The sequence below is a fragment of the Megalobrama amblycephala genome, linkage group LG13 (assembly GCF_018812025.1).
Source record: "Megalobrama amblycephala isolate DHTTF-2021 linkage group LG13, ASM1881202v1, whole genome shotgun sequence".
NCBI lineage: Eukaryota > Metazoa > Chordata > Actinopteri > Cypriniformes > Xenocyprididae > Megalobrama > Megalobrama amblycephala.
This window is the reverse complement of record NC_063056.1, coordinates 5,774,776-5,794,696: the sequence shown is the minus strand read 5'-3', so window position 1 is coordinate 5,794,696 and position 19,921 is coordinate 5,774,776. Positions and strand designations below refer to the sequence as shown.

General features: G+C 38.3%; 2 protein-coding genes across 4 annotated transcripts in view; one reads left to right on the top strand and one right to left on the bottom strand.

The window, feature by feature from the left end:
- bckdhb (branched chain keto acid dehydrogenase E1 subunit beta) overlaps positions 1–8,377 on the top strand; it is a 95,332-nt gene extending 86,955 nt beyond the window's left edge. The window contains exons 10-11 of one of the 2 annotated variants that reach the window (XM_048152175.1): positions 6,666–6,811; positions 7,980–8,377. In XM_048152175.1, coding sequence (XP_048008132.1) covers positions 6,666–6,806 — 141 coding nt within the window. In that variant the 3' untranslated portion in view covers positions 6,807–6,811; positions 7,980–8,377. Of the gene's footprint in view, positions 1–6,665; positions 6,814–7,979 lie in introns of both variants that reach the window. The other variant, XM_048152174.1, reaches the window with a different exon arrangement.
- Positions 8,378–15,176: 6,799 nt separating this feature from the next.
- On the bottom strand, positions 15,177–16,970 carry LOC125243671 (serine/threonine-protein kinase pim-2-like). 2 transcript variants are annotated; one of them, XR_007179081.1, is made up of 5 exons: positions 16,758–16,970; positions 16,590–16,640; positions 16,026–16,453; positions 15,824–15,912; positions 15,177–15,678 (listed from the first exon to the last, which is right to left on the bottom strand). XR_007179081.1 is itself a non-coding variant. In XM_048153468.1 (4 exons), exons 2-3 carry the CDS (start codon positions 16,330–16,332, stop codon positions 15,830–15,832), a joined length of 390 nt encoding a protein of 129 aa, XP_048009425.1. In that variant the 5' UTR covers positions 16,333–16,453; positions 16,590–16,968; the 3' UTR covers positions 15,177–15,678; positions 15,824–15,829. The 2 variants fall into 2 exon arrangements, 1 of the variants encoding a protein (XP_048009425.1); XM_048153468.1 differs by having other exon boundaries at positions 16,590–16,968.
- Positions 16,971–19,921: the final 2,951 nt, after the last annotated feature.

The following is a 19,921-nucleotide window of genomic DNA, read 5'->3' as shown; positions in this document are numbered from 1 at the left end:
AAAAATGGTCTTTCAGATCAGTGCTTCTGATTAATACGTCATGTACGTACTAAAGGATCTGGGAGCTAAAGGATCTGAATGACCGAGAGGAGCTTCTGTGACCGTGTCTGTGAATTTGACTGACTCCTGGAGAAGATTTATGCTGCTTTTAGTCGTTCAGTTAACAGACTGTAGGTTACAGTCCCAGAACTAAATTATTTACATATTTAGTTTTTATTACTAATGGCTGGTCATAAACCGCCTCATTGATGTTGGTTTTGGATTTCATGTTGTAACATGTGGGAAATAACAAATTCACTGGCATTGAAACTCCTGTTTCAATACAGATTACTTTTTTCTGTTTTCTTTAAGTGTGAATTGAAATGTTTCATCTCATTTCAGAGTATGTGAGTGTTTCAGAGTGTCTGTCTCATATGGCTTTGGGCTCCTCAAATACGCAGTGCACAATTGTTTTGTCTTTTTTGGATCTCATAGTCAGTAATATAGGCATTTCCATGTCATGATAATCTTTGAATACTCTGTAATCTGCGGCTGTTGCTGGATCCACTCTGACAGCAAAAAATGTGTTTGTGAGAGTGTGTATACAGATACATTTATGTATGAATGGATTATATACACTACTATGCAGAAATTTGGGGTCAGTAAGAAATTTTATTCAGCAAAGATGCATTAAATTTAGTGACTGTAAAGCTATTTATAATATTAGAAAAGACTCCTAAAAAAGTGTCTTGGTTTACAAAAAATATATGAACTCTTTTCAGAAATGTTCTCTTGAGCAGCAAATCATCATATTAGAATGATTTCTGAAGGATCATGTGACACTGAAGACTGGAATAATGATGCTGAAAATTCAGCTTTGATCTAGTGTTAATTTTGTTTATCAACAAAGTTTTTCCCCTGACTAAGGGGCCATTTACACAACACTGTTTTCAACTAAAAACGGAAAACTTTTTTTGCGTTTTGGCCGCTCATTTGGCCTGAAAACACAAACTTTTGAAAACGGGTTTAAAAGTGCAAGTTTTTGAAAACGATCTCTGTGTAAACAACAAAAACGCGAATCTGTGAAAAGATGATGTCATGCACATGCTCATTACATGTTCAGTCAGAAGTGTTTCATCGTCATCGAATGGCCTGCCAGCAGAATACAGCGTTTTTAGTAATTTTCACGGATTCGTATGAATGGGGATCGTTTTGACAATGGTGTCGTCTGTACGCAGAAAACTCAAAGGAAAAACCTCTCTGGTTTAAGCATTTTGTTGTCGTGTAAACGTACCCTAAGAAAAGACGATGATGAGACGATAGTAAGGCCATTAAACGATAACTGTGACTATATCAACATGCCATATTGTTGACGAAAAAAGACAAAACTAAAATGTAGTTAAATGAATGAAAATGTTACCAAAAACTTCTTTTTGATGAAAAAAGAGGAACCAAAACATCCCAGACTTCTGTACAAGACTCTATTAGGTGAGCGTTCATGTTTGCGGTTGCCAGATATCAAGAGTTCTCAAATCCCAATCAGAGCTTTTCTGGGCTTTATGCAATCTGGCAGCCAGACTCTTTGCCGAGGCGCCATGATCTGAAAACGCTGACATACAGTTTCATGAGAAATCAAGCCCTGTACTGAAGTTTAGCGATCTCCAGTTGAGGAGTTCTGCTTAAATGAAAGCGTCATTCAGCCAGTCTGTGTTCTGTCATGGATCTCGACTGTATTGTTTGCGATTGTGGTTGCTGATTGTACTTACGCAACCTCTGTGTGGCAATATGTACGGTCTTTTTTGCCGTTGTTTTAATGGAGAAAGATTAATGCAACTTGGAATTATTGGATTTACTATTAGGAATTTCTCTGTTATAATATTTGAGAGTAGGTTTTTCTTTTACCCGTTTTCATTATGTAGACAGAGCGAGTGTATATCTAAAGTCTTTGGTGTTTATTTAGCTTAGGCTATAATTGATAGGCTTTAATAAATCTGTACACTAGATGAGGTAAAATAAACCATGCATATGAATCAATATTCTGTTGATTTGTGCTTATTGTTGAAAGAGCAACTTCTGATGAAATATAAAAAGAAATTTCCCAAATGACAACAATCATTGCAATTAAAATTGAGCAAAATAACAGAAAATTGTTTTGTCTTTTTTAGATCTCATAGTCAGTAATATAGGCATTTCCATGTCATGATAATCTTTGAATACTCTGTAATCTGCGGCTGTTGCTGGATCCACTCTGACAGCAAAAAATGTGTTTGTGAGAGTGTGTATATAGATACATTTAAAGATGCACATGTTTATTTAGCTTAGGCTATAATTGACAGGCTTTAATAAATCTGTACACTAGATGAGGCAAAATAAACCATGCATATGAATCAATATTCTGTTGATTTGTGCTTATTGTTGAAAGAGCAACTTCTGATGAAATATAAAAAGAAATTTCCCAAATGACAACAATCATTGCAATTAAAATTGAGCAAAATAACATATATTTTTAATCTTTTTAACCATTATACAGTATGATGAAAATATGCCACACATGTTGTAAGTTTCCATTGACTAAAACGAGACTAAAATCCTCAGACATTTAGTTGACTCAAACTTGACTAAACAAAAACAGGACAAGGTTGACTAAAAATGATAAAAACTAAAAGTTACATGTGACACAGGACTAAGACGAAGACTAAATTAAAAAATAGCTGACAAAATTAACACACAGGAATAAATTACTTTTAAAAATATATTCACATCGAAAACAGTTTTTACTGTATTTTTGATCAAATTAAAGCAGCTTTGGTGAGCATAAGAGACTTATTAAAAAAAAAAAAAAATCTGTAGTGTATATAATTTATTATATAATGTAATGACAACTATATATGTGTACAGTGGCCCCAAAAAGCACTGGACACTTAATCTACACATACAAATATATTAATGTCATCACATTAAATGATGAAAGCAGGTGGCATTTAACTCATATTTTAATTTGTGCCTCTGATACAGAACTGTCAAGTTATTTGATATAACAGTGCCTTTTTCATATACTAATGAAACTGAAGTAATAGTCTTGCTTTCAGTCCACGTGCAGTGGCTTCAGACTATACTGAACTTCTCTGTTCTCCTGCTTTTCCAGTAAGAGTATTTAGAGGTTTCTTCTTGCTCTCCGCGTGGGTCAGGTTGGCAGGTACTCGTCCGCTTTTTCCCCAAAATTAACCTTGGCTTTAAAACTGAGGAAAATTTACTAAATATATATATTGTAGTGATTCAGTCCGCCGAACTGTTTTATAACACACTTTAGTAGTTTTAGCTGATGTTAAATTGGCTAGCTCTGTTTTGCGTTTGTGTCGTAGTTCTGCTGAATGTGCACGTATTTAGACCACTTGGGTTGGTTCTTCAGAAGACTTCAGAAGATCTGGAGTATAGCACATGAGTTGTACTAAACTACTTGGAAGCTTTGATTATCCAATCAGTGATGATGGAAGAGAAGATAGAGAACACGGATGAACAAATGTAAATGCCAAAAACATCAAAAGTTTGAGAGCATGGAAAATGGGAATTGGAGTGAACTGAAGTGAACGAATGTGTTGCATCTAATTTTAACTCCTGTCTATCAGCAGATGTCCTGATGTGTCCTTTCCTGGAGTCCATTTCCAGTCATTACAGACCGCACGATTCAGATTCATCACATGTAGATAAATCTATTTCTGAGCAGCAGAAGCACTATGTTCATCTTGCCACATCAAATCCCAAAACGGTGATTATGCGTAGGCCGAGCAACAGGATGCCAGGCTCGTTCTGGCCACTGAGCGGCAGGCCGACTGCAGCTGCGGGATGGATTCGAGCATCCGGGACCTGCCTCGGATCTGCAGGGCCTTTTCTGATGTCTCTTGGCAGAGCTGGAACTGCCTGCTGATGCAAATCTAAAACACATTTTTGTGTTTATACAGGACGTCATGTAAAGCAAGCACAAAGCCCTTTAATGAAGCTTGACGCTCTTTTGTAGGCACTTCAGAAAACACCAGCAGATGACAGAGTTCGCCCAGAGTGCGACATGTTTCACACTTAGCTCATGCAATTTCTGTGCTCGGATTTGGGTACGGAAAAGCCAAAAAGCGTCCATTAAGAGTTGGAGGTGTCTTCGTGGACAGTCGATTTCAGTGTTGGCTTTATATGAGAGGAAACATTAGACCCTTCGGAGCTTTTCCTGATGCACATGTTTTGATGGTTCTGTGAAAATAAGTGTTGCGTTTTGTCATTGGGAATTGGGTTTGTTCAGCTTCCTATTGGTGTTTTCTGGCTTGATACTTTATTTTAAAGTTCTCCAAAAGCCTCTCGTTGGGGTCATGACTAAGGACATGAAGAATTTTTTTTTCCAGTTGTTGCTGTTTATCATGCAGCTCATGATTTGCACACACAATCTTTTCTTGTTCCTCCTTATTTAAGACGTGTTCTTTAGTTCAGCAGTGCTTTGACTATGTCTGGATAAATTACAGTGTAGAGACCTTGCACGCTGACTCCGATGCATATTAATGAATCCGTTGCGAAAAAAATCACAAAACAATACAAAATGGAGTCTTCAAGCAGTGAGCATGATTTAGTTGTCCTCTCTCTTCTTAAAAAGAGAAAAAGAAAGAGGAAATATTGGGTCCATCCAATCCTGAGATTGCTTAGAGAGAAAGGAGATTCCACCTCATCAAGGAGCTGCGTCATTATCCCGAGTGTTTCAAAGTTTACTTCAGGATGTCAGTGACTCAGTTTGATGCTTTGCTACTGGCACAATCTGTGTTTATATTCTGTCTTTTTGTATTCCGCACTGTGTTTGTCATTCAGTGCTAGTGCTTTGTGCTGTAGACGACGTGGATAAACTTGTCAGATGGCATTCGGGATTTTTGTTCGCTTGTACGGTGGCTCTGAATATTCAAAATGTGTCCCATGGATGCGAAAAACGCAGAAAATCGAACCTGATGCAATTTTTTTTATTTTATGACGGACGAACGTTTCAGAGGCAGTGTGTAAACGTGATTGACACAACGTGAGGTCATATTTATTTTTTAACGTGCGAAAATTTCGGACGTGAATTTCGGACTCGGTGTGCAAAGACCTTAAGACTGGATGCTTACGCAGCTATTTTGAACCAATAATCAGGAAATCACGTGCATAATTCAGTTATTTATCTGACTCCAATATAATTAATCTGACTCCATTAAAGTTGTTATTCTTTAACCTCTTATTCTTTTATGGTAAAAGTCTTTCTTAAAACTGAAAGGAAAACGTAGGACGTTTAGATAACGAAAGTTACAATCACTATAGCTTTCAGCATTATCAGTGGTAAAAGGTATGGGTAGAAGTCTTTACTGCCTTTAAAGGTATACATGGTACAATTATGTGGGACAATAAATGTGGGACAATGGCCTTCATCGTCACAGCATGCTAATGCCTATCTAGTGCAAGGGATTCATCAATACAACAGCATTCGCTGCGTTTTGATATTTTACAGCATTGACTATCAGTGGACCTAATTTGGCTTATTTTCTGCTGATCAAGAGAAAAATACTCTTTAAAGAGTTAGTTCACCCAAAAATTAAAATTCTGTCATTTACTCACCCTCATGACAGCCCATACATGTAAGACTTTCGTCTTCAAAACACAAACGAAGATGTTAATGAAACTCGAGAGATTTCTGTCGCTGCTTTGAGAGCAGCGTTGGGGAAAGTAATACTGTGAAAAAGTAACTCAGATATGTTGTTGTAAATTGAAAAAGTAATGTGTTACTTTACTAGTTACTTGGAAAAAAGTAATTTGATTACGTAACTCAGGTTACTTGTAATGCGTTACCACCCCCAACACTGTTTGAGAGTCTTTTCCACCAAAACTTTCAAACTTAAAAATAAATCTTGAAGACGCGTTAGACTGAACACCTTGGTTCTTGTACATCAAGGAAGCATGTTTGAGCTTCCGTTTTCCTTATTTGATGCTCTGTATGTGCGTTGACCTGTGTTTGTCTGTGAATAAAAGTCTAAATTTAATCTGTTTATCAAATAAAGCAAACATGTCTCTTTAGAGGACTTTAGTCTCTTTAGTGTCAAAGTGAAATCAGCTCTCTGCAATATGAAAATGATAAATTTCATAAGCATTGACACCTACATCAGAACTGGTGTCTCTTGACTCTAATATAAATAGAGTCTGTGTTGATGCAGAACTTGCAACATGAATGTAGAACAGCAACAAATCAGTGATTAAAGTTTCTCACCTTCACATGAAGCAGTGTCAGTTTAATAAGTGTCAAAATAAAGTGCCAAAACTTCTTGTATTCACCCATGTTGCAATGCGGTAGTGATTGTGTGGGTACTTCCGATTCATTTGCCGCCATAGGTAAATAATGGGAAGAATAACGAAATGCTGTAAATGGTCAAATAATTTACGCTACAAACCAGTGTGTTTTTGATTATGATAATAAATGAAAATAATAACAAGTACTAGTTTGCAAATATCAAGCACCATAACGGACTGTTTTTGTACAGCTAAAATAACTGGAAGCGCAAGAGACCGGAAGCCTCGACACAGTCAAGTTACAATGTCTGTGCCGCTCTTACGTTAAGAATAGCCTCTGAAAAAAAAAAAAAAAAGATTTGTATGGTACAAATTATTAATGGAGCCTAATGTGTTCTCTGCAGGAGGAGTGTTTCCTCAACTTGGAGGCTCCCATCAGTAGGGTTTGTGGGTACGATACACCCTTCCCTCACATCTTTGAGCCCTTCTACATCCCAGACAAGTGGAAGTGCTTTGAGGCCGTCAAGCGTATGATCAACTACTGAAGCACAGGTATGGTTTTTCTGTCATATGTACCATTATTATTTGACCTTGTAAAGCCTGACTCATTTTTCTGGACAAAATAGATAAATAATAATAAAAATAAAAAAAAAACAGCTGAGTATCATATTTAATACACAAGGCTTTTATGACTCATATACTTTGATATAGTGAAAATATGGAGCTTATACCCAGAGGAAAAAACGCCTAAATTGTATTCCGAGGCCCAAACTGAGCTAAAATATGCAATTTGGTGCAGCAAGTTTATACAGCCAAAATTCTGACAGCTCATAAATCTTTATAACAGTATATCAGACTACTTTCATAAAATCATATCAATTTTAGTTGTCACTCTACATCTCCCAATAATGTGTCTTAGTAAGATGATATTTAAATGCTTAATTTTAAGATCAAATCTCTGCAGTTTCAAACATATAATGCAATGCAATGATTGAGAGATGAACAAATAACTTGATTTTTAACATGATTTAAAAAAAAAAAAAATGATGTATCGATTAATCAAGTAATCCTAAGATGCTTCAGTCCAGTACATCTTGAAATAATATTAGCAATATAAAAGTTAATCTTAAGTTTGCTTTATAAAGATTTCACAGTATAAAGACACGTGAACCACAAGCTGAATTATACTAAAAGGCCTTTTACTTGCTGAAAAAGTATAAACTATCAATCAGACAACAGAAGGCATGTAGTAGATTGTGTGCAACAGGTTTTTCAGAGAAGTTTTGATCATGTCGATCATTTAGAGGCCTTAGAAATTTCACTCCCAATTTGCGATGATTGACACCATGGTAACCATAGTGACGTTCAGGCATGCCGCTTGTTTGAAATTAATATTGCATTGACCAAAGACGGCAAAACATGGAAGGCCGCTTCACAGTGCGCTCTCCTGAAGTGTTGCCATGTCCAGGATTTAGTTCAGTTACAGAATGTGATTGTCATGTGATTGTCACATTGTAAATGACTGAACTCTGTGTGTGTGCAGAACAGGGTTAAGCACTAAAAGATGAAGTGACAACCCAGTTTAGCTGCAGTGTAGATGCTATTGTCATATAGCAAAACTGAAGTCATGTGCTCCAGAACTACTGCACACAGCCCCGGAACTTTGTTTGGACCAGCACTGACCTCTTCTTCTGTTTTTCTTTCTTTTTTTTATTCACTGGCAACACAGATTGAGAATTTCATCAGTGAACACACCAGTCAATCCCACAGCTAACTTCTGCCTGTAGATGGGACCATGCTACCGGACAGGCTGTCACTTTTTGGGAAACTCCAGAAAACGTCATTGATCTTGTGTCTAGAGGGTGAATCGTAATTTCTGAACACTAACATGTGGACGTCACACGGGTGCTGTGCTCTTCTATCTGCTCCTTCCATGTCTGTGCTCTTGCCGTTACCTGGATGTCACCATCTTACGTTTAGTTTAGTTTAGTATTTTTATTAAAATTGAATTGAGGCTGGATCTTGTGTGTTTTGATTCTGTCAACATTTAGTGAATATCCCATCCTATTTGTAAAATCTTTGGTTTAATTGAATAAATAATCTGCTTTAAAACCTAGTGAGCTGCCTTGTTGCCTTGTCACAGACAGATGCTGAGCATCCTCCAGCTCTCAAGACTTCAACCACAAACCGTGGACAGAATATAAAGATAAAACGGCATCTTTCATTTTGGTCGTAGTGACAGTGGAATGTGACCACAGCATTCGAGGCTGGGTGCGGCCACTCAGATGACCTCAGGTTGAGTGTATTCTAGCGTCCGTCGCACTCGCACCGTGTCATTACTCACTTAAGCATATTAAATCCGGCCCCAGTGATCTTCACAGAGACGCTCTGCTGAGATCAGCCCGTTCGTGGTCTAGCCCTTCTTCGTTCACAGAGGAGCGTACATAACATCACATACGTAGATGACTGACACGTGCTTGAATGAATCTGTCAGCAATGGCTTTCCCAGATTGACAGATTTTAATTAAGATCCACATGCAGTACAAAATCAAAATCCAGACATTGACAAACCAGATTAGACTGTTAGCAAACAACACAATACGAAACGTTGCAGATGACTGGCTGTACACGTACATGATCCTGCTTTTTACACGGCTGCTTACCAAATAAACAAAATTGATTCATAAATACCCAATATGTTTCACGGAAAACTTTTGAAACGGTGCGAGTGAGTAAATGTAAACTATTCATAATGCATCACAAACAGCTAGTGATGGAGAGTCGACTCGATTCCTCGACTATGAACAGCCCTAGAGTCAGGGTCGACTCCAGCACAGGAATCGACCCTCGTTGTTGACTGTTTCTGTGTCCAAAATAGGGTTGGGCCGATAGACGACGCCATCGCCGATGGCTGACAGACATTACGATGTTGAGAAGCACCATTTTACTGTTTCTAGTTGAAGTGAGCATCACGTCAAAACATCGGTGCGGATCACACCACCAGCACTCAGGATTGTCTGTGGTAATTATATTTCAGCGCTGTATCCTCTAGTAGTTTTATCTAAAGCCAAACGTGCTTTATTCAAGCCCTTTCAGCTCCGTGCGCGTTCTCTTTCTCCAGACGCGTGCCACATTAACGGCGCGTGTCCGCTGGCGCAGAGCAGAGCGTTTTTAATTCATTCCAATGGAAGTTGAGCTTAAAGCTCAAATGCGAAAGTGAAGTTCTCCCCCATTGTCATCGTCCATCGCGATGTTTCACTGTAGACATCGTCTGATGCCAATTCGGTAGACATCGCCCAACCCCAGTCAGAAATTGCTCACTTGTTCACTCGTTCACAACTCACTTTAATATAGTGCATGGCAGTTGAGTGCACTATATCAGCAAGGAGTGAACGAAATGAAGCGAGGAATTCGGACACTAACGTATTACACCGTGCGTCCGAGAGCTGGAGTTGTCGCGGAAGCTACTTTGTCACATACATTTATCCTATATCTGGCCAGTGTTGGGGAAAGTTACTTTTAAATGTAACGCGTTACAATATTGCGTTATTCCCTAAAAAAAGGAACTAATTGCGTTAGTTACTTTTTATGGAATGTAATGTATGGAATGGAATGTTGTAATGCATTACTTTTTCTCACCTGGGCTGGGCTTGTGTGGTTGTTTTTTTAAAACAAAAAACAAAAGTTCCATTTTCGGCAAATGTAAAGACCCTTTCACACCAAAAGTGAAATGAATAAGCCTCAGCCTAAAGGAAATGCATATTTACACCTGTACAGTAGAGGGCGCAGCTCAAACAAACCTTTCAGCTGTTCTGCCATTCTGGATTGCAGAAGAAAAAAGTTCAACACGCTTCAGCAATAAAAACAAAAAATGAAACGCATATGTGTTTATCTAAAGTTTTTTTTTTTTGCTTAGTATGGTTGAATTGGATTTGAGGAATACTGAATCTGTTTTTGTGCCATTGAGATGAGTAAATGCTTGCTCACAATAACCATCATGTTCACATAGTGCACACAACACCTCAGGAGAGTCAATAAATGGGAAAACAAAGTAACTTTACTTATTTGAGAAAGTAACTCAGATATTTTGTTAATTTAAATTTAAAATGAATGCATTACTTTACCATTTTACTTGAAGTAAAAAGTTATCTGATTATGTGTTACCCCAACACTGCATCTGACTTGCTTTAGAAGTACATGAGTTAAAGATTTAACATAAACAACGTTGATAGCTACTCATTTCAAGGTAATGTCATCGCTAAATTGGTGTAATTTGGACAGTTTGAAAAAATTTTGGGAATTTAAATGTGCCCTAGAACCAGTTTTTACAAGATGTAATATAAGTCTAAGGTGTCCCCTGAATGTGTCTGTGAAGTTTCAGCTCAAAATACTCCATAGATTTTTTTTTTTAATTCATTTTTTTTAACTGTCTATTTTGGGGCATCATTAACTATGCACCGATTCAGCGCGTGGCCCCTTTAAATCGCGCGCTCCCTGCCCCCCCGAGCTCTTGACTATAATACAGTGCAAGTTCACACAGCTAATATAACCCTCAAATGGATCTTTACAAGATGTTCGTCATACACACTGCATGCACGCATCGGATCATGTGAGTATAGTATTTATTTGGATGTTTACATTTGATTCTGAATGAGTTTGAGGCTGTGCTCCGTGGCTAATGCGCTAACATTACACACTGTTGGAGAGATTTATAAAGAATGAAGTTGTGCATTATACAGATATTGGCAAATATTGGGGCGTACATATTAATGATCCCGACTGTTACGTAACAGTCGGTGTTATGTTGAGATTCGCCTGTTCTTCGGAGGTCTTTTAAACAAATGAGATTTACACAAGAAGGAGGAAACAATGGAGCTTGAAACTCACTGTATGTCATTTCCATGTACTGAACTCTTGTTATTTAACTATGCCAAGGTAAATTCAATTTTTGATTCTAGGGCACCTTTAAGGTTTTGTGTTGTAAGAAAATTGCGTAATGTCTGCAGTCTTGCATTATTTCTTACCCTGTTTTGATGTAAAGTAAATGTATTCTGAGATGACTTTGGAAAAACCTGGAATCAAACGCCCCTGCAAACAACCAAAGAAATAAATTCTATATCCAAAATGTTTCAGTTAAGACTCCAAACACACTAGTCTTAATATAAAAAAAATAAAAACCTAAACTAAAAAGTTACGTAATTAAATGGAACAAGGACAACCTTATTGAAGTGAATTCAGCCTTGGCAAGTGAATTGCATTTTCTCTCCATTCCAGTCATTATGTTCTTTCAAGTCCTTTTTAAACTATTTTACAGTGTGTGTAAACATCATTCAGAGGATTGCTCAGGAATATATGGTCTCTGAGGTGTCATGCTGACAACAACTTTCATACATTCCCAAGGAAAGCATGACCTCAAAAACTGAAGACTGTAGCTTGATGCAATGTAAGCTGCTTTGGAAAAAAGTGTCTGCCAGATGTATGTAAATGTCAACTGCAGTAATGTATTTGTGCACATGGATTAAAACATTGATTTCATGTATAAATCAGAGTTCTAGAACAGCTTGAAACTGGTTATTATATAGAAATTATACCAAAAAGACAAGGTCATTTAGACTGTATGGCTGTACTTAAAAGTGCTGTAAGTGATTTTTGAGAAACGTTGTTGAAAATTTAAATCAACACAAAACAATTTTGCAAAATGTCTGTTCTGCATGTGCTGGAAAAAAAATGTGTTTGTACTAGTCCTGGCTGTCTAAATAGGAGAAAAAAATAAGTGGATCGGACAGATCAGACCAAGCACTATAAGAATCTTGTAGCCAATCAGCAGTAGGGGCGTGTCCACTCATGATGGGGGAGGAGAGAGAGTGAGCAAGAGGGAGATTTGAAGAAAGACTGTGAAAGATAAATGGTCAGAGGAATATAATTAGGAGAATAAGGGTTATGATCAGGAAAGAGCTTCAGGACCCGCATTATTAACGGTAAAGTTTCTAGCGTGAGAGAGACTTCAGAGAGCAGGAAGGCCTGAAAACAGATGCCAGGGTTGCTTTGTTTCTGCTCAATTCTTGAGTAACATTGGTTTTCATTGGTGTTTCATAGCATGTTCATTATTTTGGGGGGCGGAGTAATGAAGGGAGGGAGTGTGTGTGGGTGTCGGTTTCTCAGAAATCGCTTACTGCACCTTGAATTAATGTGCAAATCATAAAAAAGACTATATTTGCCTAAAGTCTGACTGCAAGACAGATGTTTGAATGAGTTCAGAATCTCCAGATCAAAACACCAGCGAAGAAGCAGAAACAAGAGATAGAAGCACATTGAAAATATATTAAACATTAAACAGCACATACATCAAAAATTAAATGTCGACCCAGGAAGAGGTACAGGACTGTGAAGCTTTGGGGATTTTGATGGACTCGATCTACTCCATCTATGTTTTGATCATCATTCTGAATTTGGTCTGGACATAGTCTTTGACAAAAACACAATTTTCTCAGCTTTTTGTTCAAAATGTTGCTTTTTAATGAAATTTACCCACATTCAAGTGTTGATTAAAAAAAAAAAAAAGCATGAAGCTAGAATAAACTGTTTGTTTGTTTAAAAGCAGAGGCTCTGTTCTTTCTTTTGATATATTGCATGTTCAGACATTAAAAAAATATTCTGAGGGCCATGGAAGTTTTGTGAAAATGATCAAAAATGCTGACGCTGGCTTACGTAGAAAAAAAAAAAGCATACGTAGAAAAAGATAAACAAGAATACATTTTAAAACCTTAAACAATTACAGAAATATTATTTATTTTAACTATTACTTCATGTAATATTTATTTTGTTTTTAATCAAAATTCCCCTCAAAAAAGAAACACAAAATAATTAATAATAAAAATAATCCATTTTATTTGGTGCTGTTATCCAAAATCTTCAGAATCCATGTGAGGAACAGACCTAAATGTCTTTATTCTTTAATCACAGATCTTCATCTCCACTCATTGGCTCTATGGCCACAACATACACTATATTGCCAATATGGGACACCCTCCAAATCATTGAATTCAGGTGTTCCAATCACTTCCATGGCCACAGGTGTATAAAATCAAGCACCTAGGCATGCAGACTGCTTCTACAAACATTTGTGAAAGAATGGGTCGCTCTCAGGAGCTCAGTGAATTCAAGCATGGTACCGTGATAGGTTGCCACCTGTGCAATAAGTCCATTCGTGAAATTTCTTCACTACTAAATATTCCACGGTCAACTGTTAGTGGTATTATAACAAAGTGGAAGCAGTTGGGAACAACAGCAACTCAGCCATGAAGTGGTAGGCCACATAAAATCACAGAGTGGGGTCAGCACATGCTGAGCACAGAAGTCACCAACTTTCTGCAGAGTCAGTACAGACCTCCAAACTTCATGTGGCCTTCAGATTAGCTCAAGAACAGTACGTTGAGAGCTTCATGGAATGGGTTTCCATGGCCGAGCAGCTGCATCCAAGCCTTACATCACCAAGTGCAATGCAAAGCGTCGGATGCAGTGGTGTAAAGCACACCGCCACTGGACTCTAGAGCAGTGGAGATGTGTTCTCTGGAGTGACCAATCACGCTTCTCTGTCTGGCAATCTGATGGACGAGTCTGGGTTTGGTGGTTGTCAGTAGAACGGTTCTTGCCTGACTGCATTGTGCCATGTGTAATGTTTGGTGGAGGGGGGATTATGGTGTGGGGTTGTTTTTCAGGGATTGGACTTGACCCCTTAGTTCCAGTGAAAGGAACTCTTAATGCTTCAGCATACCAAGACATTTTGGACAATTTCATGCTCCCAACTGCGCACCAGTGCACAAAGCAAGGTCCATAAAGACATGGATGAGTGAGTTTGGTGTGGAGGAACTTGACTGGCCTGCACAGAGTCCTGACCTCAACCCGACAGAACATCTTTGGGATGAATTAGAGCGGAGACTGTGAGCCAGGCCTTCTTGCCAACATCACTGCCTGACCTCACAAATGCGCTTCTAGAAGAATGGCCAAAAATTCCCATAAACACACTCTTAAACCTTGTGGAAAGCCTTCCCAGAAGAGTTGAAGCTGTTATAGCTGCAAAGGGTGGGCCAACTCCATATTAAACCCTATGAATGGGATGGGATGTCATGTGCATGTAAAGGCAAAAATAGTATAGTATAAAATAGTATAATTATTATAGATTTACACTAGCAACAATGTCTAATATATAGGCCTATTGTTTGGACATTTTTGTATATTTTAAAAGACATTAAAATATTAAATTTTTCTTACTATCAAAGAAGTCATTTTTTCATCTGTTATATTAATTTTTCTTGTGAGGTTCAAAATGACACAGGCTAAGGAATGTTTTGCCTGTTTGTTATTAAACATTGCTACAGCTTATTAGTATTGTTATTATCATTATGAAGTGTAACTCCAGGTGCTTGCTTGCATCCACCAGAAAAAGAGAGCACAACACAGCAAAAACAGTCAAGATATAATTTTTAAATCTAAATTTGTATTATTTTTTGCACCAGCAGTAAGATCCATACAATCCCCCAAAATTGTCTTAAATGTCACTGTATTTAATAGCACACATAAGATGAGATAGCTAAGATAGCACAGCACAAGTTTCATTAACTTGAGATCATCTGCTGGTTACTGATCTAGTTATACAAATACCCATTTCTGCAACCAGTTTTTCTCTCAAGCATTTTCTCTAATTGGTACAAAAAAAATCTAGGGGTTCCTTTTTAATGTTGTTTTTGCTCTTATCTAATATTTGTAATTGTTAAATAAATTTTTTGGTCATATATAGTGAGCGATTGCATATGACAGTAGATGTTTGGTCTGAGTTCATGACAGGCTTCAGAAGTGACAGAAATGACAGGAGCCTCAAGGGCCGTAATGTACTATGAGACTCCACAAAGGAACAGTTCAATATAAATATACATTTATTATAGATTTTCTTAATAAACTTTCTTATAAATGTTCTCACAAAATATACATTTTCTTACAAATTTTCTTTAAAACATTTTTTTTTAAGTCACATTTTCTTACAAAATGTCATACATTTTCTTGCAAATTTTCTTAAACATTTTCATAGAAAATGTCATGAATTTTCTTAATGTCATAAATTTTCTTACAAAATGACTTAATTTATTAGTCATTTTGTGAGAACATTTATAAGACATTTTGCTGTAGGTGCATCTGACGGTATTGCAATTTGACTTTCAATACCACTAGACACTAATATTGCTGCTTCAAGGCTCTAGACGCTAGCAGGACTTGCTGGCCCCGCAAGACACTGAGGCCTGAGTGGAGGGATGGACAGGTCACTCATGTCAGCCATCAGATGCAAAACTGACTGAGGACCGAGAACAACAGGATGGCCATGACTGGAGATGTGTGCTGATGTTCTCCGTCTTACTCCATGACCTGAAACAAAAACACAAATCAGTGTTACTTGACTAAATGCATTACATTTAGAGCAAATTTGACTCCGCAACAAGTTTATGATGATTATATGACTGATAATCAAACTAAACCAAAAACAACATTAAGCTAATCTTAGACTCAGTACCTTAAATCAGTCATGGAGATGCATCTTCTTCAGAGCGAGCCTCTTCTGTGGTTTAGGCTGCAGATAAGCACAAATCATGTCGCAGCATTCTGTACAAAAAGACAAGAGAGATGTTTGATTATTAGCTGATTCTTCACATCTGCTCTCTTTGAAGCGACTGGTCTTTTCGTATGCATTAGAATTCATAAGAAGAAGACCTCACCTTCTGACAAGCCCGGACTGGTCCAGATGTTGGCACTGATGGTGTACAGGTCTTGGGCTGTGGGAAAAACCCCGCAAACCATTTCCCCACACCCGAAGTCAATCAGTTTGACCTCCATGGTGTCTGGGTTCACCAGCAGGTTCTCCGGTTTGACGTCCCGGTGGAAGACGCCGCGCTCACAGCAGATGTTAGCGGTTTGAATGACCTGCCGCATAACATGTCGTGCTGTCTTCTCGTCGAGGCTTCCTCCTTGGACGTCCATGAAACTCAGCAGGTCCGTGCAAGGAGAGGGCCACTCCATGACCATGATATAGTGGTCTGTGTCGCCCTGCCAGTCCAGAAGTTTAATTATGTGAGGAACACTTGGGGCCTTTATTAGCCATCAGTGTCAGGCCGATCTCCAAGGGGAGATGTTTGGATTGACCAGGCTAAAGGAAAGAAAATATGACAGTTAGGGAAGAGGTTTCCCAAATAAAAAGAGTTTCCCTGCTGATAAATCATATGCAGTCTGTGATTAATATGAATATAAGATGTTATTAATTAAAAACAGCACAGCCGACTCACCACTTTGATGTGCGGCATGTTTAGCGTCTTCACTGAATATTTCACAGAAACCTGATCAACAAAACAAAGAATTAACATTTAGCATGAGGTCATGCCAAGAGGTCATGCCAGAGGTCATGCCAATCATGAATCCTGAACAATGTTTTGTAGATGACAAAAAATGTAAACCTCAAGTCCATCCTTGCACCGAGTCGCTGCGTACAAAATCCTCCAAGCCAAATCCTCCTTCACCCAGCTTGTGGCTAAATTTATAACGCCTGAAAATGTGGTCTATTAAAAGATAAAGCTACAACATGAATCAAATCAAATAATTAATAAGAATAACATATCCTACATCCTCTGATCAGAAAGGTTCTTTATTTAGAGGCATTTTTGACTTGATATCTTAAAAAATTAAATGATGATAATCATATCTTCTGCAGAGCTGCTTTATAGCTGAATCAATTTGGTTTCATAATTGAATTTTGCATGTTATTGAACATTCAATAATATTGAAGTGAATTGAATCAATATTGAAATGACTTGAGCTGAATAATGACAATATTGTCTTTTTAGAGCACAGTTTAATTTTGTCTCATATTTGATGAAGTTTGCATCATTGATTCTGTTATTTTCCTTAACTGTGAAGCTGCTTTGGAGCAAACTGTACTGTATAACAAAAATAAAGGTGACTTGAAAAATGCAAATTGATTTTATTCTTAATTTAAATCTCACATAATGAGCGGTTTGGTAATGACACCTAATAAATCTATCCTCAGATCATTTCATTTCTAATCTTCAAAATGTCACACTAAAATGTTTGGTGTGATAATGTACCGCAGTGTTTGGGACATTGATGCTTTGTTATGAAAAGGAAGAAGAACAGAAGTTCCCATTTAACAATAATTGTATCATCAAGACATATTCATGTGATTTTACCATCATCACTGAGTTTCTGAAATATTCCTGCCTCACACTGGCACTCCTCCTCAGCCTGAACCAGGTCATATTTGGCATTTCTGCGGCGAGGAAAGTGTACAGCGGGCCATCTCCAGAAGCTCTGCTCTTTTGCTCCTGTCTCTCTCCATCAATCTCAGCAGCACCAACAGCAGGCGCCTCATCAAGCCGATGAGGATGATGCCTCTCCACCGTGTTGGTGTTGTATTTGAGCAGCACACAGGGTTCGTGTAAACAGGCCTTATCAGGCGCTTAGCTGTCCCATGATAATAAACCGTTTTCCACTCTGTCAAATACTCAAAATACACTCTGAAACTTCAACCAACAAATCGAGCAAGTGTCTTTCACGCCTTTATATGCGTCACAATGTTGCATATTGGCTCTGGTGAGAATGAGGGGAAAGAACAGAATGTGTCACGTGCCATTTTTGAATGATACAATTCATTTCTTAAGATATTTTATATGAATGATATACAGTGGGTACGGAAAGTATTCAGACCCCCTTAAATTTTTCACTCTTTGTTATATTGCAGCCATTTGCTAAAATCATTTAAGTTCATTTTTTTCCCTCATTAATGTACACACAGCACCCCATATTGACAGAAAAACACAGAATTGTTGACATTTTTGCAGATTTATTAAAAAAGAAAAACTGAAAAATCACATGGTCCTAAGTATTCAGACCCTTTGCTGTGACACTCATATATTTAACTCAGGTGCTGTCAATTTCTTCTGATCATCCTTGAGATGGTTCTACACCTTCATTTGAGTCCAGCTGTGTTTGATTATACTGATTGGACTTGATTAGGAAAGCCACACACCTGTCTATATAAGACCTTACAGCTCACAGTGCATGTCAGAGCAAATGAGAATCATGAGGTCAAAGGAACTGCCTGAAGAGCTCAGAGACAGAATTGTGGCAAGGCACAGATCTGGCCAAGGTTACAAAAAAATTTCTGCTGCACTTAAGGTTCCTAAGAGCACAGTGGCCTCCATAATCCTTAAATGGAAGATGTTTGGGATGACCAGAACCCTTCCTAGAGCTGGCCGTCCGGCCAAACTGAGCTATCGGGGGAGAAGAGCCTTGGTGAGAGAGGTAAAGAAGAACCCAAAGATCACTGTGACTGAGCTCCAGAGATGCAGTCGGGAGATGGGAGAAAGTTGTAGAAAGTCAACCATCACTGCAGCCCTCCACCAGTCGGGGCTTTATGGCAGAGTGGCCCGACAGAAGCCTCTCCTCAGTGCAAGACACATGAAAGCCTGCATGGAGTTTGCTAAAAAACACCTGAAGGACTCCAAGATGGTGAGAAATAAGATTCTCTGGTCTGATGAGACCAAGATAGAACTTTTTGACCTTAATTCTAAGCAGTATGTGTGGAGAAAACCAGGCACTGCTCATCACCTGTCCAATACAGTCCCAACAGTGAAGCATGGTGGTGGCAGCATCATGCTGTGGGGGTGTTTTTCAGCTGCAGGGACAGGACGACTGATGCAATCGAGGGAAAGATGAATGCGGCCAAGTACAGGGATATCCTGGACGAAAACCTTCTCCAGAGTGCTCAGGACCTCAGACTGGGCCGAAGGTTTACCTTCCAACAAGACAATGACCCTAAGCACACAGCTAAAATAATGAAGGAGTGGCTTCACAACAACTCCGTGACTGTTCTTGAATGGCCCAGCCAGAGCCCTGACTTAAACCCAATTGAGCATCTCTGGAGAGACCTAAAAATGGCTGTCCACCAACGTTTACCATCTAACCTGACAGAACTGGAGAGGATCTGCAAGGAGGAATGGCAGAGGATCCCCAAATCCAGGTGTGAAAAACTTGTTGCATCTTTCCCAAAAAGACTCATGGCTGTATTAGATCAAAAGGGTGCTTCTACTAAATACTGAGCAAAGGGTCTGAATACTTAGGACCATGTGATATTTCAGTTTTTCTTTTTTAATAAATCTGCAAAAATGTCAACAATTCTGTGTTTTTCTGTCAATATGGGGTGCTGTGTGTACATTAATGAGGAAAAATATAAACTTAAATGATTTTAGCAAATGGCTGCAATATAACAAAGAGTGAAAAATTTAAGGGCGTCTGAATACTTTCCGTACCCACTGTAATGTCTTGTACATCGCGGTATGTAAAGACAGTTGCACAGCACAGGACCGCTAGTTTTTGACATGTTAAAGCGATAAATAATCATGCATGAATGAGAGAAGAGGTGAAAAAGTTATAAATAAACCACGAGAAAGAACAGCCTTGCCTGTCTTGCTGAGTATATTGAAGTTAACTCAATCTGTTGTCTTCAGTAGAGCTGGAAGAGCAATCATATGCGTCAGTATCACTCATCAGGTCTTAAAGTGACAGCAGCCTAATATAGGCTACCTGCTGCTGTGTCCTTTAT

Bases quoted from the DNA above. Each gene is read 5' to 3' on its own strand.
- LOC125243671 (XM_048153468.1), bottom strand. From the start codon at position 16,332: ATGGTCATGGAGTGGCCCTCTCCTTGCACGGACCTGCTGAGTTTCATG. The intron at 15,913-16,025 runs GTGAGGTCTTCT...CTTTTTGTACAG, and splicing joins CAGTCCGGGCTTGTCAGAAG to AATGCTGCGACATGATTTGT.